The 27,729-nt window shown below is 37.4% G+C and overlaps 1 protein-coding gene across 3 annotated transcripts; it reads right to left on the reverse strand.

Moving 5' to 3' along the window:
- Positions 1 to 7,278: 7,278 nt before the first annotated feature.
- On the reverse strand, positions 7,279 to 26,982 carry klc3 (kinesin light chain 3). 3 transcript variants are annotated; one of them, XM_044120092.1, is made up of 15 exons: positions 26,758 to 26,982; positions 24,825 to 24,895; positions 23,753 to 24,001; positions 22,991 to 23,056; positions 21,779 to 21,943; positions 21,451 to 21,526; positions 20,581 to 20,726; positions 20,423 to 20,505; positions 14,079 to 14,166; positions 13,723 to 13,824; positions 12,479 to 12,652; positions 12,241 to 12,340; positions 11,566 to 11,737; positions 11,394 to 11,460; positions 7,279 to 9,188 (listed from the first exon to the last, which is right to left on the reverse strand). In XM_044120092.1, exons 3-15 carry the CDS (start codon positions 23,960 to 23,962, stop codon positions 9,105 to 9,107), a joined length of 1,533 nt encoding a protein of 510 aa, XP_043976027.1. In that variant the 5' UTR covers positions 23,963 to 24,001; positions 24,825 to 24,895; positions 26,758 to 26,982; the 3' UTR covers positions 7,279 to 9,104. The 3 variants fall into 3 exon arrangements, 2 of the variants coding, with proteins under 2 accessions (XP_043976027.1, XP_043976026.1); XM_044120091.1 differs by lacking the exon at positions 24,825 to 24,895 and having other exon boundaries at positions 8,114 to 9,188; XR_006370884.1 differs by lacking the exons at positions 7,279 to 9,188; positions 24,825 to 24,895 and having other exon boundaries at positions 11,566 to 11,763.
- Positions 26,983 to 27,729: the final 747 nt, after the last annotated feature.

The following is a 27,729-nucleotide window of genomic DNA, read 5'->3' on the forward strand; positions in this document are numbered from 1 at the left end:
CCCAGGTGTAGCTGCTATGAAGAGAAGAAACAGAGAGAGAACATAAACTTCATGTCAGCAAAAACTGCAGACATTCAAGGATGGAGAGCAGTGGGAGAAAGAAGCAGAGGAAGGAGAAGTGGTCAGTTTGTCCTCCAGGAGGATTGATGGAACATCTTCAGATTATAAATATGAAACATTTAAATAGATTTTTTTCATAAAACATTTTTCTGTCATTTCATTTCAGTTTTATTCTTTGACCATCAGAGCAGAAAGGCTTCATAAAGGTGTAAACTGGTTGTATTTCTCTTTTGTTATAATTACACAAAATGTGTTTTTGTTGTTTATTTGTATTGTTCCCTACCTGGCTGAAAATCTTTGCCATTGTTTTACTTTAAGTACAGAAGCCTCTCCTTTTTATTTCTTCTTCTGTGGTATTGTCTTTAAAATGTTTGCGTCCCTTAGGCCCCCCCCCCTTTTGTCATATTGTCCTGTGGGAGAGGTTTGTACTATTTATTTTTCATCTAAATACATCCAGTTCATTTATGGATCTATTAAGTTAATTTTTGTTACGTACTTCTGTTTTGTGTAGGACTTGGAGCGAGCGGCCTACATCACAGTTGTTTTCTTATATTGTTCTCATCAGAATAAATAGAGAAATCATCTTTTTAAAGACAAACCGTGTCACAGCCTGATCACTTAAAAGCAGCTCAACGCAGAAAGGATCCAGTTACAGAGGCAGAGAGAGAAATCTAAACATTAATCTGGATGTTCAGCCTCTGTGTGCTGCCGTGAGCAAGCTGAGTGATGCTAATCTGGATGGAAACTTCAGCAACTTTATCAGCTTTGATGCAACATAACCAGGTTTTTCAGGGTAAATCTAAACTTTAGATCAGGGGTGTCAAACTCGCGGCCCGCGGGCCAACTGCGGCCCTCGGGACGATAGTTTGTGGCCCCCACCTTAATATGAAAGTTTAATGTTAGTGTGGCCCGCGAGTTTGATATGATTGGCACTTTTCAGTGTTGTGTGCGGAGCTGAACTAACTTACCAATCACAGTGCTTCAAATGGAGCTCATTGACCCGCAGTGCCACTCTGAACTCAAAGCCAAGTTCAGGGAGGTGAGTGGAAAAGCAGACAAGCTTGGGCAATTTTTGAGAGAATTGCCACCCAGCTTCCCTGAGCTTTCTCAAATGTTCAAGTGAACCATGTGTCTTTTTGGGAGCACATACTTGTGCGAAAAGCTCTTCTCTACCTTGAACTTCAATAAGTCCAAGTACAGGTCCAGACTTACTGACGAGCATCTTCAGGCTCTACTTAGGGTCTCAACTGCCTCCTCCCTTAAGCCAAATGTGGCTCGGCTATGCGAGAGGAAGCCCTGCCAGACCTCTAGCAGTATGAAGTAGGCAGAAGAAACAGTTTATAAACTGTTATATTTATAACAGTTTATGTTCAATGTTCCATTCATGTTCAGAAAGTTAAAGGTTAAAGAACTGTTAATACAGCCATTTGAATCTGAATTATAATAATTACATTTATCTAGTCTTCTATAGCTGCTGTTATTATTATTATTATTTTATTTATTTATTACTAATTAATTTTTTTTCTTATGAATTGTTAATTTATTTATTTTTTCATCTTATTTTGTGTTTAAAAAATAAAAATAAAGACATTTGACAAGAACTGAGATATTTTAGGCCCATTTAACCCAAAACATATTTTATTTAGAATATTAAACACTACCAGCCCCTTTATGTTGCTGCAGCAAAATGCATTTATATCATAAAACAATGAATGAAGAGACATGAAAATCTAAAATATTAGCTGATCCTCTGAGGTTCTGACCCAAAATCTGAGCCCAGTTGGGTCAAAGTTTCCTGTTTGATAGTCGGTTCTGGTTTCTGTGGTGCATTTTTAATAAGCCAGCAGGTTTTCTGGCATTACTAATTACTGTGTTGGATTAATTTAATGTTTTACCTTCATAATTTTAGTCATAACCTGTTTTTGCATGTTTATCATCTTGTGATAGCATCACAGTTTCCATCTGCTTTGGCTGACTCAACGTACTGAATGATGAAATATCCGTCACTAAGCAAAAAGTCACTGACTCTTCAAAATCCCCAAATAAATTAAACTAGAACTTCTGAGTTACATTTTTATTCTTTTCTGTCATAATTATCAGTCAGTTCCACTAATCTATTAGTTAAGCTAATTTATAGCTTAGCACTAAAGCTAAGTTAAAAAAGAAAAGACATCTTTCTCATTTTAGTGGAAATATTTCCAATCAGTCAACCTGGAAAACTTCATTGCAGTCAGATGACTTGCAGCATTAGGTGGGGGAGGGGCATTGACGCTCTGCAGAAGAAAAGCAACAACATAATTAAAAATATTTGCTTTTGAAGCTGATTTTTAAAAATAACATCATAAGTAAACAGAAAATAAACTAAAAATCTTCATGTCATGGTTTAAATTCTCTTTAATCCTATTTAACGTTTTACAAAGCTGCAGATATAAAACACAAACATTCCTCTAAACCAGAGTAAACTTCTTCAGTTTTAACCCTAAATGTGTTTTATTTTTAAATACGGTTTCTATGGTAACTAACAGTATAACTTCAACTTTAGCTTATGCTAGTAGGAATATGTTCATGTTTTTGGTAAAAATGTGAGATTTAAGTACCTAGATACTTTTATCCATTCTAACAAAAAATGTTTTTACCTTATTTTATAATTATTTCCAAATATATTGCGTGTGTTTGTTGTTGGTGTCAGAGATCAGGTAAAGAGTTACGGTTCACAACAGGCCCAATAATTTAACGGTAGAGCAGCTCTGATGTCAGAGTCTGAGTTCAGTTGACTGTTCAGGTTCAAAGTTGTGCTACCGTGTTCTTTAAGGTCTCTGTGTTATTTTGTTTTATTACTTTTGCAGGCTTCTTGTGAATTAGAAGTGGTCAGTTTGTCCTCCAGGAGGATTGATGGAACATCTTCAGATTTTAAATATGAAACATTTGAATAGATTTTTTTCATAAAACATTTTTCTGTCATTTCATTTCAGTTTTAGTCTTTGACCATCAGAGCAGAAAGGCTTCATAGAGGCAGAAAGAGAAATCTAAACATTAATCTGGATGTTCAGCCTCTGTGTGCTGCCGTGAGCAAGCTGAGTGATGCTAATCTGGATGGAAACTTCAGCAACTTTATCAGTTTTGTTGCAACATAACCAGGTTATTCAGGGTAAATCTAAACTTTAGATCTTCAGCGGAAAAAGTTGTTTTTTTTCAAAGAACTGAGATATTTTAGGCCCATTTAACCCAAAACATATTTTATTTAGAATATTAAACACTACCAGCCCCTTTATGTTGCTGCAGCAAAATGCATTTATATCATAAAACAATGAATGAAGAGACATGAAAATCTAAAATATTAGCTGAACCTCTGAGGTTCTGACCCAAACTGTGAGCCCGGTTGGGTCAAAGTTTCCTGTTTGACAGTCGGTTCTGGTTTCTGTGGTGCATTTTTAATAAGCCAGCAGGTTTTCTGGCATTACTAATTACTGTGTTGGATTAATTTAATGTTTTACCTTCATAATTTTATTCATAACCTGTTTTTGCATGTTTATCATCTTGTGATAGTATCACAGTTTCCATCTGCTTTGGCTGACTCAACGTACTGAATGATTTGGAGTTACCATGGCGACGTAAAAAGCAAAAAACGACCCCAAAATCACTAACGAGCTCACCAGGTGCAACTCTCGTCATCAAGGGGACGAGGCAACCACTAAATCCTGAAAATACCCTATTTTTGAGGATTTTCTGTGTCGTCATAACTTTATGTAGAAACGCCATTCAAACTTCATTTTGTAGATACGTCCGTGATCTCTTTTAAAGTGAAGACAGCAGGTCAATATGTATTATGGTTTGTCCACAACTTCTTTCTAAGCGACCCAAAGTTTTTGATTTTTGGAAAAATCAGAGTGTGAAGGCCGCTCCGCTAGAGTGAGAGTCAGAGCGACATTTTGACCCCAAATCATTTTTTAACTCGCCCTCACGCTCACAAATATTGCATGATTGGTATCAAACTTGGTCATGACATTGATACGCGTGCCTGCTCCGGTCAAATGTTTTCAAAAATTATCTAGTGCTTACGGTTTTCTCTCCAGGTGCTTCAGAGCAAAGTCATGCGCCAGGGTAGCAGACAGATCTCACTGATTCACTTCCATGTATTTCTGAAAAATTTCAGACCTTGGCACACACTTTTTTTATCTCATCGCTGTTAATACTGTGAGTGAGGTAGAGATATGAATGGCGGGACTATGTGAGACGACAAATAGCCCTCTCATATGCTTCAAACGGTTTTCGAATATGTATTACGGTTCCCGAACGGGAAACAGTTGTTTGCAATGCTTTTTTTAGTCAAACTGGCTGGCTCAAACAGAGAATTGTCTCCCCCTGGATGTCTCACTCACAGCTGGCAGAGAGGATTATTTACCATGGCAACGGAACCCAGAGCAGGGAGAGCTGCTTAGGACTACAAATACGCATCACTGTAGTTCGATGTTGGGTAAATTGTATTATTTGTATTATCAATTATTTGTTGTTCATGTAGTCTTATAATTATATCTTTATAATGTCTTACTTATATGCCTTTACTTCATTTTAATCTTAGTATAAAGAGTGTTGTGCTGAATAACTTTGATTCCTTCCTGAGGCCTTCCTGAGAGAAAGCAGTGACAACCGCTTCCAGCAGAGTTTGCGGCCCGGCCGGAAACTCTGCTCTCCTTGACCTGTTAGATAGCAACAAAGCCATCGCCGTGAAGACATGCAACTTGTTCTGCTCGACGCCGTGCCTGGAACAGAAGAATCTAGTGTGTAGATAACATGTGTCTAGATAGTGATTGTCATTAGCGCTGCAACTATGTGATTATTTGTTTTCCCCGCCCTTTGAGAGTTGCAGCCCCCAATGTAAGAGGGATCCTAAATGCAATAAAAAGAGAGGAGAAGGCATATGTGATTTCAGAGCGGTAGGAGATTGTAACTGAAAGCACATCTCTGTCTGTTCTCCTCACGAGTACAAAGAATCCATCTCTCTTGTCTTTCTTGTGTTTAATTAATTTTGTCTTTGATAGGTGTTTGAACCTGACATTCGAACTACTAGTTCAGTTAAAACAGAGGAGGACTGAGCTGGCCTTTAGAACTACTTGCTGCTATGGGCTGTATATAACTCATTTAACTCAGTCACTGTTACATTAGGATGAGTTTGGCCCTTTGAAATGAAGCTTACTGAAAATTTCAAAATAAAAGCACTTGAAAATTTTTACATCAGGTAATTGCTTTTTTGAGCGTTATATGACTGATTTAATCCAATGACTGTTACACATGGAATGACTTTTACCCTTTCAAATGAAGCTTAACAAAAATTTCAAAATAAAAGCCTTGGCAATTTTTACATCATGTATTTGCTCTTTTTGGCTTTATGTGACTGGTTTATCCAAAGCACTCTTACACACTGGATTAGTGTGGGCATTTATGATGAAGCTTTCTGCAAATTTCAAAATAAAAGCCTCAATATGACCCTCAGGTTAATGCATCGCCGTAAGCCGATGCAATAATATTAGAATGCTTCATATTCTTCTCTCAGGTTAGGGAACTGCCTTGCACAGCAAGGCAGTTCATTAGCATTAGCCTTTTAGCTTAAATAAGCTATTAGCTATTTTCTGACTTATTAGCCATGTTTAGTATACTTAATGGTGTAAGTCAAGTATAGACAACATGCTAGTGAGCTGATTATCATGCTGAATCGTTCATGTCCATGTTAGTCAACATTCTTGTGATTCTCCACATGGTTCTTTTGAATTTTTGAGCTAAGCTTAGCATTGATGCAAATTTTTAGCATCAGAACGCTGGGTCCAAACCGACGGGCACACTTTGGCAGGCCCCAGTTAAATTTCTTCAGGAATTTTCTAGTTTGTATTGTTCCCTACCTGGCTGAAAATCTTTGCCATTGTTTTACTTTAAGTACAGAAGCCTCTCCTTTTTATTTCTTCTTCTGTGGTATTGTCTTTAAAATGTTTGCGTCCCTTAGGCCCCCCCCTTTTGTCATATTGTCCTGTGGGAGAGGTTTGTACTATTTATTTTTCATCTAAATACATCCAGTTCATTTATGGATCTATTAAGTTAATTTTTGTTACATACTTCTGTTTTGTGTAGGACTTGGAGCGAGCGGCCTACATCACAGTTGTTTTCTTATATTGTTCTCGTCAGAATAAATAGAGAAATCATCTTTTTAAAGACAAACCGAGTCACGGCCTGATCATTTAAAAGCAGCTCAACGCAGAAAAGATCCAGTTACAGAGGCAGAGAGAGAAATCTAAACATTAATCTGGATGTTCAGCCTCTGTGTGCTGCCGTGAGCAAGCTGAGTGATGCTAATCTGGATGGAAACTTCAGCAACTTTATCAGCTTTGTTGCAACATAACCAGGTTTTTCATGGTAAATCTAAACTTTAGATCTTCAGCAGAAAAAGTTGTTTATTTCAAAGAGCTGAGATATTTTAGGCCCATTTAACCCAAAACATATTTTATTTAGAATATTAAACACTACCAGCCCCTTTATGTTGCTGCAGCAAAATGCATTTATATCATAAAACAATGAATGAAGAGACACGAAAATCTAAAATATTAGCTGATCCTCTGAGGTTCTGATCCAAACTGTGAGCCCGGTTGGGTCAAAGTTTCCTGTTTGATAGTCGGTTCTGGTTTCTGTGGTGCATTTTTAATAAGCCAGCAGGTTTTCTGGCATTACTAATTACTGTGTTGGATTAATTTAATGTTTTACCTTCATAATTTTAGTCATAACCTGTTTTTGCATGTTTATCATCTTGTGATAGTATCACAGTTTCCATCCGCTTTGGCTGACTCAACGTACTGAATGATGAAATATCCGTCACTAAGCAAAAAGTCACTGACTTCAAAATCCCCAAATAAATTAAACTAGAACTTCTGAGTTACATTTTTATTCTTTTCTGTCATAATTATCAGTCAGTTCCACTAATCTATTAGTTAAGCTAATTTTTAGCTTAACACTAAAGCTAAGTTAAAAAAGAAAAGACATCTTTCTCATTTTAGTGGAAATATTTCCAATCAGTCAACCTGGAAAACTTCAATACAGTCAGCTGACTTGCAGCATTAGGTGGGGGAGGGGCATTGACGCTCTGCAGAAGAAAAGCAACAACATAAATAAAAAATATTTGCTTTTGAAGCTGATTTTTAAAAATAAACAGAAAATAAACTAAAAAACTTCATGTCATGGTTTAAATTCTCTTTAATCCTATTTAACGTTTTACAAAGCTGCAGATATAAAACACAAACATTCCTCTAAACCAGAGTAAACTTCTTCAGTTTTAACCCTAAATGTGTTTTATTTTCAAATACGGTTTCTATGGTAACTAACAGTATAACTTCAACTCCCCAAACAAACAGCAGTGATTTAACAGCAAATATAAAATCATTCATAAACACAAGAAATCTGACAATCAGAACATGGAGAGCAGAAACTTCCATCTTTAACAAAAACATGTTTGACCTTTGAACTTTAAATACTTCACTAAAACAGACAATAAAGCTACAATTTTATAAACTTTTTCAAATGTTCAATCCTGCTAGAAACGATTAACCAGCTGTGTCCAAACCTTTAGTGTTTTACAAATAAAACATGCAAAATGTTAATAAAAATGCAGTGAAGTTGTTTTATTTGTGTAGAGAAAGAATCAGTAAATCATTTTTCTATTTGGTTTACAGATCAGGACCAGAGTCAGGGATTGCCAAATTTAATCTATTTAATCTATAAAAGCAGAAATTGACTCAACAAAAGAGAAACCATCTTAGTGTTTAACCTAATTTAAAAAATTGTCCTTCTGTTAAAAATCCTCCTGATCTGTCAGATTTCTGATGCCAGTTGACTCCATTATGTTGTTTAAACTGAGGTCCATTTATGTGGAAACATACTAAGGCCATTGTAGATAGAAAGAAAAAAAAATGTCCACCAAAAAAATCCTGAACTTTTAAGGAAACTTAGAAATTTCAGCTTCAAAAGTTTAAATTTTTTACTTTCCAAGTTGTTTTCTAGAAATTTTCTAAGATTAATTTCAGAATTTCATTTTTTCTTTTGCAATTTTTTGACTTTTCAAACTCACAAATTGTTTCGGTATTTTTTCTAGAAATTTTTCAAGGTTTTGGCAGAAATTTATTTTTCTTTTTTTTAATCAATGGCCGAAATACAATGTCATAAATTCACACCAGTCCTGTTTGGTCCGCTTTAATCGAACTCTAGTTTGTTTGCCTAGTAAGTGGTCTACAGTGCAGGGCATTCTGGGTAAATACAACCAAAACAAACATGCTAGCCTAGCCTAGCGCTCGTGGTCTTTAACCAAAATCAGTAAAAATCCTCCAACCTCTAAAATCTGTCGCTACTCCATCTCTGTTTACATTTCACGAAGAAGGAAGTTGCGGTCAGTGTCTTCTGCAGAGGTTTTTATGTCGTTTCCTTCAGTGGTTGTTGGTGCAGCGCCCCCACAGGCCAGGAGGGGAACAGGTTTTTCAAAGGGTTTGATTCAGTGCAGTTTGAAAAAGTAAAGCAGCAGCTGGAAATGGAACAAATGTTGCAACTTTGGTCCCAAATCAAAGATAAAAAATAACTTGATAATTGATATGTTAAAGTTAATAACAACCTACTTTATGAACACAGAATTTTTAAATTTTTTTCTTCATGATGAACGTTTCTAATGAAACTATTTGAGATTTCTAGATTTTTTTCTTGGTTGTTAAAAAGAATAAATAGATTATTTTGTTTTGTTTTAAAGATTTAGCGTTTAAAATTGTTAAACTTGATTCTTACAATTCAGAAAACAGGAGCAAGAAAAGGAAATGTTGCAGAAACACTTAAACCTTGTTGAAGGTCAGGAAAACTGTCCTACAGCCAAATTCGACCTTTGACCCCCAGTTTTCACCGACCATCTTTTGGAGACTCATGGTGGGGAATCCTCTTGATGCTGATTCACAGCAGCATTTTTGAGTCCAGTTTTAAAACAATCCATCAGTTTTCCTTGTATTTAAATGATTTGTGTTATTTTCGTGCTAGCTGGTCCCACCGAGCGATCCCCGTCTGTTCAGGCTCTGTGTGCTGCAGCTCAGGCCTCGACTGTCCACCAGGTGGCTGGACTGAGGAGCAGAAAACACAGAATAATCATCACAACATTCAGAACAACCAAACACACACTGCTGATGGAAACTGAGTTCTGTTAAGTACCAATGAGCAGTCAGTATCTTACTTGTAGAGGACAGCAGCCATATTGATCTCAGTTTGGATAATCAGGGAGAAATGCTCACATAAGAGTCTAAAGTAGAGGTGTGCCAATCCATCGGCCACTGATCATGATCAGCCGATTTCAGTGAAAAGGTGAATAATCAGTGATTATTGATTGGCCACCGTCTCTTGTGGCCAATCAGCAAAACCGATCACTTTTATCTCACTTCTCAGCCGGCGTGTGCAGCTGATCTCCTCTTTTCTTCACACGTCTCCAGCGCTCAGCAGCAAGTCCTAAGCGATGTCGTGTGGAAGTATAACGCTCCAGTAAATGGGGACGTTTACCTCCGGGGTGAAGCACGTCAAAATGCATCAACACAACAAATCTAGTATGGCATTTAAAAAAAAAAAAAACACTTGACGGAGTTTGGCTACAACGAGGCTCAATGCAGGAAAAAAAGAACATCAGAAGGTTTTTTTACAAACAGAGCGCCGCTCAAACCTCCACCTGGCAGTGAATCTCACACCGAACGTTTGCTTAAAGCTGCAGCAGGAAACTAAAACAACAAAAACTATTTTACATGTATTAAAACTTTGGCCATGCCCTAACACAGTGTTTCTCAATTCCGGTCCTCACGGCCCCCTGCCCTGCATGTTTTAGGTGTTTCCCTTCTGCTACACACCTGAATTGAATCTGTAGGTGATTAACAGGCTCTTGCAGCTCTTGATGGTCATCCAATCATCCATCAGCTGCTCTGGAAGAGAAGCACATCTGAAACATGCAGGACAGGGGGGCCTGAGGACTGGAATTGAGAAGCACTGCCCTAACATAAGACAGATAATCTCTGAAAATAATCGATCTCCTCTTCCTCCTCCCTGCAGAATTACTCCACTTGGTCAGAACCAACCAATCAGAACCAGCATTAATCAGCCAGCCAGGCTATCAGGAAGTTAGCATTTAGTAACTCAGGATTGTTTATGTTGATGCAACCTGCATTTGACTTTGAATGAATCTTTATTTTTCCTTGACATTATTTGATATAGGCAGATTTATTTGACTCATGTATAATTTATGGTACAGAGAGTCTTACTGTTACATTTTGTTTTACTGATTGCAGGTTTTTCAGTCGTCCTTTTGACTGAATTGCTGCTTTATTGTGCCTGCAAGTATTTAGCATTTTAGGTGAATTCATTGCCGGATCATTTTTTTCATTTTCCCAGATCAGCATTTATACCTGATGTGAAAAATGAACAGCCATTCCAGGTGATCGGCAATGATCGGCCCTCATGGGTGATTGGAATCGAAATCAGCAGCAAAAAACCTGATCAGAGCATCACTGATCAGGTCTCAGGAAGCAATAAACAGCCAGAGTTCGGAAATAGTTTCAGGATCTCATTGCAACAATATAGAAAACAAGAAAACTCATCTGAGATCAAAAACTCGGCAAGAGAAAAATGTCACAATGAAGAGAGACGAAACTCATTAAAATGAAAAAACATATAAATAAAAAAAATGTTCCGATTAGAACATTTTCATAATGAGATGCAAAACTGGTTAAAACAAAAAAACTTTAAACTTGTTTAATGATAAAACTCTTTAAATTAGCTTCCACTAAATACCATGTCAGAGTTAGTGGACCATAGTGCTGTTTAGGTATGTTAAGATTTTTCTCTACAAATCACAGTTTAAAAAAACCCTGAATGTTTTGTCTTTGGGCTGCACAGTGGTGCAGTTGGTAGAGCTGTTGCCTTGCCGCAAGAAGGCCCTGGGTTCGATTCCCGGCCCGGGGTCTTTCTGCATGGAGTTTGCATGTTCTCCCTGTGCATGGTGGGTTCTCTCCGGGTTCTCCGGCTTCCTCCCACAGTCCAAAAACATGACTGTCAGGTTAATTGGTTTCTCTAAATTCTCCCTAGCTGTGAGTGTGTGTGTGTGTGTGAGTGTGTGTGTGAATGGTTGTGTGTCCTGTGTCTCTGTGTTGTCCGGCGACAGACTGGCGACCTGTCCAGGTGACCTCGCCTCTCGCCCAGAACGCAGCTGGAGAGGAACCAGCAACCCTCCTGACCTTTCTAAGGGACGAAGGTGTTAGAAAATGGATGGATGTTTTGTCTTTGAAAATCACCTGAGTGCCGTCGAGATTTTCTCTGGTTCCAACGTTCAACACGTTCAGAGAGTTCGCCCTCTTCATCCTGCAAAGGAAACAAAAGATTAGCCACCAACAAAACAGTAGAAGCCATTTTAGTTTGTTTTGTTACTCATTGTGGTTTCAGATCAAGTTAAAGTGGGAAAATTACCCAGCATTCCTTGGGGTCATCTCCTCCATCCCGACTCCTTTTAGCTTGCGGACCAGCTTCTCGCTGCTCCGGCGTATCGACTCCCGGAGTTTGGTGAAGGAGCTGCTGCGCTTCAGTCCGTCCTGCGCGGCGCCGCCGTCCTCCATGTTGGACCAGCGGGGACGGCCGTCTCCTGGGCAACAGACACGGCAGAAACAACTGAAAAAAGTTAAAGATTCACTTTCCAGAGGTTCAGCCAGAACATCCAGTGTTTTGATCTTTGGGACAAAATCGCCAAGTCAGAAATAATTTATTGATTGAATTAATATCTTCTTTTTTTTTTCTTTTTAACTGCACAGTAATAAATTAAACATGTACAATTTTAATAAAACCAAGTAAAAAAGAATAAATTATTGTAGAACTGAAAAATTTTCTCAAACTTAAAGGAAAAGGTGTTTAGTTTCCAAACTGTCAAATATTTTCTGTTTTATTGGTCTAGAAAATACTTTGTCTAATTATATATAACAATAAAAACTTTCTACTAGAAGCTTCACTTTTAAGTTGATAAATTGGATTGTTGAGGCAAAACTTAGTGAAAGAAACAAGGAAAAGAGAAACAAAGAAAGAAAAAAAATAAGCCAAGAAATAAAGAAATGAGAAATAAGAGAAAAACCTACATTTTGAGGATTAATTTACCTTCCACAGATCCAAATTCCTTTTCATGAGCTCTGGTCAGAATCTCTTTGTAAAGCGCTTCCGCTTGTCTGTATTTTCCCTGTTTCAGATAACATGACGCCTGGAAAGAAAAAACAAAAACAGCAACGCAACTTAAAAAGAAAAAAAAACCTCCAACATGTCTGCTTTTGAGTTTTCTTTTCACCAGATTAGCAGGGATTACAAACGGGATTAGAAACGGGTTTCTGTCTCGTCTCACCAGGTTGTTCTTGGTTTTGGCCACGTTGGCGTCGTCCGGCCCCAGTTTGCTCTGGTAGATGTGCAGAGCACGTTCATAGTACTGCTCCACTTCCTGGTACTTCCCCTGGTTCTGGCACAGCAGCGCCAGGTTGTTGAGCTGCTTGGCCACGTCGGGATGGTCCGTACCCAGAACCTGAACCACAGAGAGCGGACCCGTGACTTTCATCTGAACCGGAAGATCCGGACCAGCTTTACTTTATTCCACTGACTCATTTAAGCAGCAGCATTATGTATTTTTCAGACACATAGTGTCATTTTGTAGCTTAATCAAGCAACTACGTTACCATCAGTTATTATAAAAATGCTATAAATGTTAAATATGACTTAAATTATACATCAGTGTCTCTTTAAAACTCCTGCTCTGTTAAACTCCGCCTTCAGGAAGTCATCCCAACATGGCTCCTCTATTAACTCTTTAACGTTTCTACCAGCATTGAACTGAGCAGCAGCTCATTTAACAAACTCCACAGTTCCACCAGCTGTTTGCTAATTGCTGCTGGCTAGTCTGAAGGATCTGAGTGGGGGAGGAGTTGCGTCTCTAAGGCGAAGCTAGGTTCACCAAGGCATTTTACAGCTGAATGGTTGCCATGGAGATTCAAGGATTTCTTAAACATGCATGAAAGAATCAAATCAGCACTACAGGAATAATGATAATTATTATGTAAAACTAAAACAAGTTGATTTTATACGACACCGCCCCTTTAATAGCCCCTTTAATAAGTGGAGCTGAAAATGCCAAGCTGATGAAAATGTTAACATTTTGGTTCTACACAAGTTTGGAAAGTAATCTAGAGCCATTTGTAAACAACTGCTCAGAAATGACGGACTGACACGTCTGAGTCAGTTAAAGCACGGCGGTGGTGTCATCATGATGAGGGATTGTTTCAGTCACAGCAGGACGGCTGTTTTGCACAAAGTGGATGAAATAATGCAGATATTTAACTTAATAAGAGTGATTGCAGTTTTCTGGCTGATCTTTAAAAATCCTGACCTGCTGATTCTGATTTTGCTTGCTGAGGTTAAAATAAAAATGCGGCTAATTCATAAAAGCATATTTTATTTGGTAGATGTTTATTATACTGCAGTTTTTTTCAGTGTTTATTTTGTAGGTCTTGTGTCCCCAGACAAAATGTATTTAGTAAAAGTGTGGGCAAGCAGTTTTGGTTTATAATAAACAGAGATAATTAGGAAGCCTCGTCTTACTTTCTCTCGGATCTCCAGCGCTCGTTTACAAAGCGGCTCCGCTTCTTTGTATTTTCCTCTTTTACCGTAAAGCACAGCCAGGTTGTTCAGAGTAGCTGCCACCTGCAAAAACACACAAAATGCATCATAATTACTGCGTTGGAGGCAAAAACAGAGTAAAAAGAGAAGATCAGAAGAGTTAAACCTGGTTAACTGATTTATTAAAAACAGAAAAAAGTTGTTATAGAAGAACATATTTGTAATAAAACGAGAATAAAGTAGAATAACAGGGGCATAGTTGTAATAGCATGTGTATAATTAAGGGAATAAAGTTGTAATTCTCCTGTTGTACTGATTAATTAAAGATGATTTCTTACAGCCGGATGATCCATGCCAAGAGTTTTCTCTCTGATCGCCAAAGCATCGTTCAGCAGGTTCGCTGCCTCTTTATACTTGTTCTGATCTCTGCAATGAAAACAAAAATCAGTCAACAAAACTGGCAACTTCTATTATTATAAACAAATCACCAAAATGTATTTTTCTTTACCTCATTTAATAAAAACAAAACCATGGATCACGTGATGCACGCTGCGGAGTAGTCGTGTGTTTTTCGTCTCCTCTCTGGGTCGACGTGAATCTACAATTTAAGACAACAACCCACCGTGTGAACTGAAACAATAGTTGCGGTAAGCTTCGACATGTCTCTAGATAATTTTTTTGCACCTGCTGCATCGAGCAAAAAGAAGAAAGGTGGTCGGAAAGGTGGGGCTAATGCTAGCATAGCCGCAGCTAGCCAAAACGACCAAGACGATGTGGCTGAAGAAATGGAGCAGAGCTGCATTGTGAGTGACGTGGAAGAAGCTAACACTCTAAAAGAAGACATTATAGTAGAGCGAGTTACCAAGAATATCGAAGAAATACTGGACAGAAAAGTAGCTGCAATTCTTAAACCAGTCTCTGAACTTGCAGAAAAATTTGATAGCATGACGCGGCGAATGGCTGCTGCTGAACAGCGCATTTCTGATCTGGAAGACGTAACAACAAGAAGCTCACCTAGAATGGACGGTATGGAGAAAACTATTGGAAGAACACTGGAAAGACTGGACAGCCTCGAAAACCAAAGCAGGCGCCAGAACATTAAGATTATGGGACTAAAAGAAGGCATCGAAGGCAGAGAACCGGCGGTTTTTTTCGAGGAGTGGATTCCTAAAGTCCTGGGACTGCAGCAGACACAGATAAAAATCGAAAGAGCCCACCGCACAGGACCCCCGGCCGGACGAGGTGACCGAGACCATCCACGGGCAGTCCTGGTGAGACTCCACAACTACATCGATAAACAAAAGATCCTCAACGCTGCAAGGAATAAAGGAATAATTCAAGTAGAAGATCGCAGAGTCTCCTTTTACCAGGATTTTTCTGCGGAAATTGTCAGAAAGAGACAGGAGTCCTCAGGCGCTCGGCGACAGCTGCGAGAGGCTGGTGTCAAGTACGCGTTCCTGTTCCCAGCGGTTATCAAGATCTTCAACCAGAACGGGACGACCACATCCCTAAATGATATGAAAGAAATTAACGAATTCATCAAGACGCTTCATAAATGACTTCACATGGGTCTTTCCACACGTTCGAGTGGCATAAAAGACTGAGTAATGATGAGAGGTAAACACTGAACACTGGTAAGATAAATACATTAATAACATTATTCATAATCTTAAATCAGTTCTGCTTATATTGTTTTACAAATAAGAACGGTTTGTTGAGATGAAACATCTTCATTATATTTCACATTCATATATCCATGGGGGCTTAATATTCAGACCCAGAGAGGGCAGGATGCTTCATTCTTTTTTCTTTTTCTGATCCCCCCCCATCTGCTGTACCTTAGAGTTAGGGTATGACAAGTTCGTTATTGTTATTGTTATTTTTTCATGTAGTTTGTTATGGATACTATTTCTTTAGAATCTGGTCCAAGCTTTGTGTAATGTTCGGGTTTTTGCTTGGAACTTTTTTGTTGGTTTGTCAGCACAGTACACAATTTAAGGCAGGCATGTTGCAGTGTAACTATTCTATTGATGTCTTTTTAAAAGACAGCATAAAGTAACATTGATATACTCTGAAGATGAGCATTAAGGTTTGCACATGGAATGTAAAAGGCTCTAATAATCCAATAAAAAGGAAGTCTATCCTAAATAGTTTAAAAAAAGACAGGAACCAAGTAGCGTTTCTACAAGAAACTCATCTCACGGATGAGGAACATAAAAAATATTTAAGAGAATGGGTAGGACAAGTTTATTTCTCATCATACTCTACAAATAAAAGGGGGGTCATAATCTTAATACATAAAATCTCCCTTTCACAGTTTTAGACACATTTAAAGACACAGAAGGAAGAATCATCTTGATTAAGGGTATTTTATATGGAGAGAGGTTTTGCTTGGCAGTGTATATGGCCCAAATATGAATGATGAGGATTTCTTTGCGGTCCTCCTCAGTCAAATTGCTGAGATGGATTGCCCAAACATACTTATCGGCGGTGACTTTAATTGTTCTTTATGCCCTCATATGGATAGGTGCCCCTCCCAAAACACCCAGTCTAAAAATTCCAGGGCTGTTAAAAATATTCTTGAGGAACTGGATTTAATAGACATATGGAGGCATTTTAACCCCTCTATAAAAAGTTTCACTTTTCACTCGTTGCCACATTCAACGATGACACGCATCGATTATTTGTTTATGTCAAATCACTTGGTCCAACTCGTGGAAGAAACAGAGATAGGAACTATTTCCCTCTCTGACCATGCTCCCGTTAGGCTGGCAATGCATCCGCCCAGACCATTGGATCGCACAGCTTCATGGAGGTTAAATAGATTGCTGCTGCTAAATGAAGATTTTACAAAATTGCTAGAAGAGCAGACAGACTTCTTTTTAGAATTCAATGACAATAATAATACTGACCCCAGAGTGGTATGGGATGCTTATAAGGCATATATGCGGGGTATAATAATATCATATTCCAGTCGTAAGAGGAAAGAACAATTAGCAGAACAAAATAAAATTGAAAACAAAATTAAAAAACTGGAAGAGGAATATATTTTATTCAAATCAGGTAAAATTCTAGGGGAACTCAAAACAGCCCGGGCCTCACTGTCTGATATAATAACAAAGAAAGCTGAAAAGGATATATTATTTGCACAGCAAAAGTTCTTCGAACACGGTAACAAACCAAATAAATATTTGTCAAGATTAGTAAACAAATCACCTGGCACAAACTTTATATCCTCAATTCAGGACGAAAACGGTCATCGTCATATGGATAATAGAAGCATAAATGAATGCTTCAAACAGTTTTATGAAAAATTGTATTGTTCCGAAGTTAAAAAAGGTGCACTAGAACATGAACTGCTGGATAATTTAAATATACCACAATTGACACCAGAACAGGCAAACATATTAGAAGGACCTATAACAACTGTAGAAATCGAAAAGGCCATTTCTTCACTACAATCTGGGAAATGTCCAGGTGCTGATGGATATCCTGTTGAATTTTTTAAAACCTTAAAAGGCAAAATCAGCTCATTACTACAACGAGTCTTTAATACATCTCTAGAAAAATCTAAATTACCCGATACCATGTATATGGCAAATATTATTGTAATCCCAAAAAAAGATAAAGACCCAGAACAATGTTCGTCATATCGACCAATTAGCCTGCTTGGTGTAGACATGAAAATTTTATCCAAGATTTTGGCCACTAGATTGGAAAATGTAGTCTCCAACATAGTCAATATAGACCAAGCTGGCTTTATAAAGGAGCGTCTGTCATCAAATAATACTAGAAGACTTATCAATATCATCCAACACCTTAACCAGACACAAACTCCAGGCATCATTGTATCAATGGATGCTGAAAAGGCCTTCGACCGTGTCGAATTGGAGTATATGTTTGAAGTGTTGAGTAGATTTGGACTTGGAGAAAATTTTATAAATTGGGTAAAACTTCTTTATAAAAAACCCTCGGCATCGGTTTTGACAAATGGCCTCTTATCTGCACCCTTTGGATTGAGTAGGGGGACGGCACAGGGAAGCCCTCTCTCTCCGCTACTTTTCTCCTTGGCTATAGAGCCTCTTGCAATTGCAATTAGACAAAGCAATGATATTAAAGGTATATTAATAGGAAAAAAAGTGTATAAAATATTATTATATGCTGATGATATACTGTTAACTCTAACAGACCCTTTGAAATCTATCCCGGCTCTAATTGAATGCGTCAACAAATTTGGTAAGATATCTGGGTATAAGGTAAATTACGGAAAATCAGAAATAATGCCTTTAAATACTATTGACCAGGGAGAACCAACGTTCATCAAACCATTTCGATGGGCTCCTACAGGACTAAAATATCTAGGAATACACATTACACCTAGAACCAGCCAGCTGTACACTGAAAACATCAATCCTATCATTATTCATATTAAAGATAGGTTGCTGAGATGGAAGAAGCTCCCCATATCTTTTTTGGGTAGAGTTAACCTCATTAAGATGATAATTCTCCCTAAGTTAATCTATCCAGTGTCTATGCTGTTTTTGTTTATTGACCCTAAAGACTTAGCTGGAATCAATAAAGCAATATCAGAATTTATCTGGGCAGGCAGGAAACCTAAAATTAAAATGGAGGTTTTACAACTTCCACCAACCTCGGGTGGATGGGGTCTGCCCAAGGTTGAGAACTATGTATTGTCTATACATGCAAGAATTATTTCACTGTGGGCTACCCAAAAACACACTAATCCATGGCTTGAGATCGAGGAAAGTGTTTGTAAACCTTGTCGGCCTATAAATATGTTAAATAAACAAAACAGAGAACTCCCACTTATGGTCAAAGAGAATTTTTTAATTACTAATACAATTAAGGCATGGGGCATTTTGAGGAAAATGTTTGGTCAGAACAAAAATTTTTCATCTCTGACAACACTAGTAGACAATCCGGATCTGACAGTAGAGGGCGCTGGACCTGATCTCAGGTCTTGGCAAGAGGCTGGCATTACCAGAATACACGATCTATGGAATAATGGACACTTCAAGACATTCGAGGACTTAAGAACACAATATAACATTGTCTCCAGGGACTTTTATAAATATCTTCAAGTAAGGCATTATGTTAAGGCCAAAATGGACTCACTTGAGTTCCCAGGGGATTATTATTTACTTGAAAACAGTATTCTTGATTGTCATAAACGTGGGAGATTTGTGTCAAGATTCTATGCTAAACTACAAACCCTAAGGAAAGATAATTTGGAGAATTTGAGATCAACCTGGAACACAACTCTGAAAAGTCCAATTGATTCAGAGGCATGGGAAGACATTTTGACTCTGCCTTCTAGAATCTCAGTATGCAACCGTTACAAAGAAATGCAGTATAATATTTTACATAATGTATACATATCTCCATATATATATAGCAAGTACACACCAGGAAGTTCTCCAAATTGTCCCAAATGTAAAACAATTACAGGGACTAGAATTCACTGTTTATGGGAGTGTAAAATTATAGAGGCATTCTGGCGAGCAGTATGTGGAGAAATTAGCTCTGCTATAGGACAAACACTTCTCCCTGGTCCAGTCATGTGTCTCCTTGGGTTCATACCCAGTCATCTGGACACTCACAAAGAAACTGTGCAATTTCTACTGATGTTGGCCAGAAAATCAATAATGCTTAAATGGGTTGGTTCTGATGCCCCTTCGATCCAGATATGGAAAAATTTGCTTTCTGAAGTTATTGTATTAGAAAGATTGAGATATTGTATGAAGGGGAAATTTTATGCTTTCAAAAAAAGATGGGAACGTATTCTTGAATACTTCAAAATTTCAAAAATTAAAAACCAGTAATGTGAATCTGAATGACGTGTATGTATAAATTGGTTGCTTCTCATATGAAGCTGTAATTTATGTACATGCCTCCGTTCTTGATTTTGTCTTGTTTTCTGTATCTGTGCTGTATAAGTATTGCCCTGTTAATGTTATTTTCTTTTTTGTTTTTGTATAAACGTTCAAAAATACCTAATAAAAAAAAAAAAAAAAAAAAAAAAAACCATAAAATCTTTACTTTTTGTTGTTTTTTAATTGGATTCTGTGACATTTTTAATTAAATCAGCTAATTATCTCTTATTTTTTACGAAATGTTGATGAGAGGCGGGGAGAGTACACAAAAAAATCTACTGACTACTTCAATATGTTTTTACTCAAGCAAAAGTAAAGAGTAGCTGTTCAAGAAATTATTCAAGAGTAAAAAAGCATTTGGTAAAAAATTTACTCAAGTATTGATTAACTGATCAAATTATCAAACATTTAATATTTAAAAATTACATCATTAAACTGACTAAGATATAAAGTAAAGTGGAAATTTTGGTATTTTAAGAACAAAAATGATTCATATAAATAATTACAAAATAAGAAAATCAAGTTAAAGAAAATTTTTCCAAATCAGTTTCTTTCATAAAACAAACTGATGAAACTTTAACAGAAAGTGCAGGTTTCTGGCTGAAACTCGTTTGTTTTTCATTCAGTGGATAAAAAAAAATCCAGAAATTTGACTCAAGTAAAAATAGAAAAACTTCATAATAAAATTACTGAAAGTAAAAATCCTCCTAAATAAAGTTACTGAAGGAAACGTAATGGAGTGAATGTCAGTAGTTACTCCCCAGCGGTGAGGTTGACCCTGGTCTCACCTGTACACCAGAGCCAGGATGTTCAGCATGGTGGCTACGTCTGGGTGTGTGTGGCCGGAGGACTTCTCCAGGTCTTCCAGAGCCTGTTGGGGCGACATCATCAGCTCTGCAGCCGCTTTGGTCAGAAACAGGAGCAGACGGCGAGCCGCCGGTCTCACCTGTTTGCAGAGCGGCACGGCGACCTCGTAGCGACCTTGAGACGCGTACTGGATGACCAGGTTGTGGAGCGTTCGGAGGCGGGCGGGGATCTCGTAGCCGCCCTGCTGGGCCGCCGCCGCCGCGCTGCTGTGATGAGGCTGGGACACTGGAAAAACAATATATTTATATAATAAAAGTATGAATGATTTATTGAACAGTTTAGGATAAATCCATAATTTACACAAAGCATGTTCACTACATGTTTTGCATAAAATCATTCTTGGATTATAAGATTTTAGTCTGATCAATTCAGAATTATCCATTTTAGGGGCCTCTGTCACTTTAAATCCGAACAAACTGCTGCCTGTCACGCCCACCAAATCAACATTTACACGAGAAAATGGCTGCAGACAGATGATCAATTATTCAACTGTACATCTTTGAAAAGCAGAAGTGGAGCCTCCTGCACAACCAAGAAAAATGGAGCAAACCAAGAAGGTTTCTGGATGGTAAGTCAACAACAAAACACGTGTCTTTTCCAGCAGCCATTGTACAGCGCATACACTGCAAAAATATATAATTATAAGTATATTTTTATTAGTATATTTTATAAGTATAATTTCTAGTCCAAATGTCTTAATAAACTTGAAATAATACAAAATTAACTTACAAGTATGTTTTCATCAAGATACAGGAGCTTGTTTTAAATTAATAATCCCTTCTCTTTAGGTTTTTAACATTTTATTGCACCAAGACTAAAATAAGAGCTTTTCTTCTTTACTAATCAACACAAATGTATTTTAGTTGCCTTCTACATTTTGGAAAACAGGTTTTCTGTAGTCCAACCATTTCTGTAGCATGAGAACGTGACGGTAAGCGTAACGTCTTACTCTGGGACGGTTCCTCGTCTTCAGCAGGAAACAAATCATCCAGAGATTCCTTGTTGGAGGAAGTTTCTTTCTCATCCTGAATTAAAAAGCAGGACAAACATTTAAAATAGCTCCAACAGACACTGAAAGAAGAAAGTACACCCTCTTTCTCTTGTTGGGTTTCATCAATATATCGGCACTGACATCAGTATCAGTGACGTTTGTCCAAAATGTGATTGCAGCTGCTTAGTTAGGGAAACTGTTTCTCTTATTTTAGTGGTTTAAATTGAAATGTTTCGTTCGCTGGACGGTCGGATCAGTGAGGAGTCTGCAGGTTGCTGGTTCTCACCAGAGGCGGCTCATCCTGGTCGTATTTGCGTATGGAGGACATGAACTGCAGGTGTTTGTTCTGCTCCTCCAGGGTCACGACCTCCTGCTCCTTGTCCTGCAGCCGCTGCTGAGCGCCGGCGAGTTCGTCCCTCAGCCACTGGTTCTCCTGAACGAGGCGGCGCACCTGAGGGCGGCGCAGAGGCCGGTAAAGTACACAAAACTTTTACTCAAGTAAGAGTAAAAAAGTATTTGGTAAAAAGTCTACTCAAGTACTGAGTAACTAATCAAATTATCAATCATTTAATAGTTAAAAATTACAACATCAGATGGACCAAAATATAAAGTTAAGTGAAAAGTTTGGTATTTTAACGACAGAAGAAATATTGACAGTAACTTCTGTAGAGAAATCTGTTTGGATGTGGAGTCAAAGCTAAGAGTGGTGGGATTGATTGTGATGCGTTCACTGACTCATTTCTTCCATTCTTGACGTCCAGATTTACCGAATGCATCGTCTTCTGGTGCAGAATAATGAGTCGTGTCTCGTCAGTGACGTAAAAGTTGGACAAAATGTGACATGAGCGTTCTGACTGAAGAGTAGAGGCGCAGAAAAACAATTAACTCTGCAAAGAATCACAATTCCTAATCCAGGGAATTTCGAATTGATTCAAAATGCTCAAAATCAATTTTAAAATGCGTTTCAGTCGTAGGTCGATGCTGTTAATATTTGCACATCGCATCACACAATCACTCGGCCGCTGGATGTGTTATGATTAATTGATATATTTTTAATTGTTTTAATTAAATGTTTTATTTGTTTACACTGTCTTTTCCTCTGTCAGTCACATAATTTAAGCAAAATTTCCAGACCATTTGAATAGAAAAATTAGTCTTTAAATTAAAAATAATAAGTCAAATTGAACCCTAACACTTGGAATCGAACCGCTAGACATTGAAACATTTACATCTGTACTGCAAAGGCTTTCACAATTATTAAATACGTTAATTTATTTCCATACAGAAGTGGAACAAATCTTTTTTTTTTCTGGGTGAAAAGTTTGGAATCAGGTCGTTCAGACAGCTGAGAAAAAGTCATAGATGGATCACATTCACCTGCTATGTGATCATAGCCTAAGATCTGATTTTAGTCAAAATCCAAGCAAATGATTTGGTAACTTAAGTTACAGAACTTAAAAAATCTATTATTTCATTCACAGACAGCTACATGTCTTACCTGAGCTCGTAACTTTTGCTTCTCTGCCTCCAATGAGCCAAGATGAGACGACAGAGCCATCATCACCTGCACAGAGTATTAAAAAAAAAACTATTTATTATCTAGGAACCCAAGGTGAAGAAAGATTTATGATCTTAATGTGAAAAATCTAATGAATAAGTTAAGTCTTAGTTTTGTAGCACATTTCACAGATATGGGACCGAGAAAGGATTTCACATGGTTCATCAAAACCAAAAATAACAGCAATCAAACAGAAATACCGTACATTGCAAATGTTTATTTGTCACTGGTCACATTTTGAAAAAAGAAAATTTGTAGAGGAGTGTAAAAGTCGTTAAATAGAACAGCAAAGTTGTTAAGTGATAGGTACTTTTCCTCAAACCTAAATAAAAGAACTACAGACAACGTATATGAATTTTATGACAAAGCTTTTGCAAAAGGAGAAGTCTCCGAAGCAGCTTCTCCAAGCTGTTCACAGAGAGTTCTGATTTCCTTTCACGCGAGCCCCTGTTTTATTGTCAAAGAAAAACAGCAAAAGGGGCAGAGGTCGTAAAAACAACAGAGGTTGCAAAACCTGTAACCTAATCAACCAGAAAACTACTCAACTGCTCACATGAAGATAAACAGACAATCCTGACCTTCAGGTCAGAAGATAAACAGACAAGGAAGAGAACACTTTAAACAGACTGAATTTCAACTAAAGTAATAACAAAATGATAATTCCGAAAATTCTCTAACATTAAGCTGCCAGGTTTGACGTACTTGAGCCTCGCTCAGCCCCAGCTCGATCCTGTCCAGCGACTGTCGGATGATGCTGCTCTTCTCCTGCTCCACGCCGCTGCTGTGAGACGCCGGGTGGCTCTCCATCGCCTCCTGCAGGTCGTCCAGCAAACTGCGGTTCTCCCCTTTCAGAGCTTCCAGCCCTGCGATCACCTGCTGCGTGCTGCACAGGATCTCCTCCCCTGACAACATGCTTCCTGCTTCTATGATGCTGCTCTACCTGCGACTGACCTGAGAACAGCAGAAAGAGGGTTAAAACAGCAAAAAGGGGAACGAAGTGGAATTGCTGCTATCAAATAAATAAGATATTAAATATTGAATTACACTGAGCTGCCGACAATAACAACAATAACGTGGTTCACAGCTGACAGAAACTAAACACAACTTCCGCTTTATGCTGCACAAAAATAACTCAAACAACTTCCTCTTCTACCTTGATTAATAAAAAAATATAATCTTTCTCTGAAAGTGTTTGGACAAATTCTTTTAAAAGTTTTTAGTAAAGAGAAAAAAAAAATATCATTCCAAAAATTAAGATTTGTTTTAACTGACTTCAAATGTATTCTCTTAAATACTAAATAAAAACCTTTCAATGTCAATTAATTTACATTATATTCTTATAAAAACAGACCTAAATAAGAGCATAGTTTAAGCTGTAGGATGTATTATTAATCATCTATTGTTAACAACATGTTAATTTTTCTATGAGGTCTATTTATTTTAAGCAAATCTACCTGACAAACCTGAGAAAAAACTATGAATCAGACTAAAAATTAACAAGTTGCAGGTGGATATATCACCATTTTGGACAAACAGAAATCTGAACAATTCTGTATTGGGGGAATTTTTTTATTTTTTTTTAAAGTAGCAAAAAATAAAAACACTTGACATAAAAGGCAATTAATGCAAATTCTCAGAAAAGGCCGCTAACAGTAAAAAAACTTAAAATAACCAAAAAACCATATAACCATTTAATCGTATTCTCATTAGTGTTGTGACTTTAATTAGTTATTTTTGATTATTTAATTAGATGGATTTTAAACAAAGTAATCACCTTCTCCTCTTTTACATGCCGACGTCCAGAGGCAGAACCTTTATATTTGCACCATTCTTAATCTGCAGTTGCTAATTGGAGCAAAAACATGGGAATCGTTAATAGATTACTAGATTATCTGGCAGGAGACTTTGCCTCATTCACAGGCGGAGAATAAAGAAAATTGTAGATTTGATGGAAACAAACTGGAGGGAAGAAAGAGGGAACAACTCAATAACAGTCAAATGAAAATATTAAAAACCGACGACTGGTGAAAACAAGACAGAAGACCTGAAATCTTCATTTGACTTGTACTGGTTGGTTGACACAACTCAGCACTGGACTTCCATGAGGGCTCTTATTAACTTTGACTAGAAAGTAAAAGGAACCAGTTAGTATTTTTAAATACACTTTAACAGAAAAGACATTTTTTTAGGAACAATTTTTCAATCTTTTTACTGCAACATTTGCATTGAATTTCCACAAAAATGAAACTAAAGGTACCAGCAATATTGTCTTAAGTTGAAATCTTTTTATTCTTTAGTTTTTCACTGACTGTGGTTCTGTTGTCCAGAACTGGAGAATGTTTTGTTTCATTAACCCGGTTCTTCCTGTTTCCACTCCCCAGCCAAACGTAACGCTGCAGACGCTCATTGTGTTTTATTCCACATTTGTTCACACTAATGTCTTTGATGTTAGAAAGTCAACAGGACGTGACTCTCACAAGTGTTGGATTTCAGACACTATGTGCTGCAACTAATGCAAATAAATGATAAATTTTACATTTTACATGCACTCTGTGAGAAGGTTGACCGTCATCCAGCAGGATTATCTGCCAAGTCGGTAATCAAGAATCTTTGGAAGAAGATTTAATTTTCAGGTTCAATTCAGAATTCTTGGATTAAAATCTTAATTTCTGCAGAATTTAGAGAACAAAGTCAGAATTCTTAGATTAGTCAACTGAGTTTTCTTTGCAGAATATCAGATTAAACTCAGAATAGTCAGAATGAAGTCAGAATTCTCACTTTTCACTAGAATTAATAGATTCAAGTCATAATTCTGTCTTTTTAGTACATAACTCTCAGATTAAAAGCAGAATTTTTAGATTAAAGTGAGAATTATCTTTTCCAAAATTCTGATTCAAGTCAAGCTTTTTAGTCAGAATTTTTTTTTTTTCAGAATTTTCAGATTGTAGCCAGAATTTATAGGTTAAAGTCACAATTCTGTATTTTTCCATAACTCCTAGATTTAAATTTCAATTCCTAGATTAGTTAGATGAGTTTTCTTTTGCAGATTATCCGATTGAAACCATTGTTCTCAGATTAAAGTCATGAGGGCCCAAATTCTCTTCCATAACAGTCAGTATCCTGCTTGTTTTAGATGTTTTTCTATTTCTGAATCATACTGACTGAACAATAATGTGTAGAAATAATTTAAGTATTTTAACCAGCTGTAGTGAAACATTTAAAACACGCAGGACTATTTATCTGTAGTGCTGGATTCCTACACCTGCAGATAGACTGGTGTTATAAACATGTCCTTATTATCCCTGAACCAATCGTCTGGACGGGATGAGCAGACCGTGACAGCAGATTACTCACAGTAAACATAAATGGTTGCTAAACAGTGAAATCTGTCGGGATGGGAGGACCCAATAACTGTTTGTTTACAGTGGGCGGCGCAACAGGCCTCAGCTCAGATACATCGGGAAAAAAGTGAATTTATGAGCATTTATGCTAAAAAGGCAACATAATTAAACCTGCGTCACGCCATCAGACGTGTTTGTTGTTTTATTAATTAAATGTGTCGGATTTCAGTGAAAACAGAACCTCTGTTTGACGCTGCAAAGCGGCTGCTGCCAAATAGAACTGCTCCATAATTAACACGAATATAAAAATAAGCACATTTACAGCGATAAACAAATGCTCGGCAATAAAAGTTATTTATAGCATACCTGCTAATCAAGGCTCCTCCGTAGCGGGTTACTCCTTTTGGCAACTCTTTAGGCAACAAAATGTTAATTTTATTTGGAGGCCCAAAGCCGCAAACAGACGAACAGGATCGGTTTTGGTTTCATTAATATAATGAAGAGCTGGACAGGTGAAATTTGGATGTTGTAAATCATTCACCTGTCGCTTCTTCGGCTGTCAACTCCTCCTGTTGTCAAATAGCATCAAGCAAGCGCTGGACGCAACGACACTTCCGCTTCAGAACTTCAAAATAAAAGTCCAAGGAGCGCAGAAGGCTCAAGGAAATTAATTTACACAAGCTTCGAAAGTAATCTGTACTCTTACAAAACAAAGCAGCTTCACCACAAACAAATCAAAGTAATCCAGATCAAATATATAGAATTTAAGACAGCAAGAAACAAAATATCACCCTCAAACGACAGGAAATTGTTTAGGATAGTGGTGTCCAAATTCAGATTGAAAGTACTGTGTTCATTTATATTATTTAAAACAAAATGAATGCATTTGCATTAGCTCCATTTGCTCCAGTAATTCTTTACAGGCAAGTTAACATTTTTATCTAATAAAGATCAACGCATAATTTTAGCATGTTTAAAGTAAAATATTTTTTTAAAAATGCAATATGCCTTTACTTTGAAAGTTCTGTCTGTTTACTTCCTGTATTTGCTCCGTATTGTTCAACCTGATGAATCGGAGGAGCTTACCTGATCCGTATCCCATGATACACCGCGGAGCCGGGCTCTTGACCTGACTGGGTAAGCGCCCTCTTTCGGTGGAGAGTGGAACTGCAGGCCATGACCCATTATCAGTAACAAACTCTTCTTTTTATATACTTTTTGGCCTTTATGGAAACATTCTTAGTTTTATCTGTAAGAAAGAAGCTACATTTACTTTAAAATGTTTTATCTTTTTATTTTTCAGCCTTGTGGCTTATTTATGAATTTAATTTTAACCAT

Source organism: Gambusia affinis, linkage group LG06 (assembly GCF_019740435.1).
Source record: "Gambusia affinis linkage group LG06, SWU_Gaff_1.0, whole genome shotgun sequence".
In the NCBI taxonomy this organism is placed as follows: Eukaryota; Metazoa; Chordata; class Actinopteri; order Cyprinodontiformes; family Poeciliidae; genus Gambusia; species Gambusia affinis.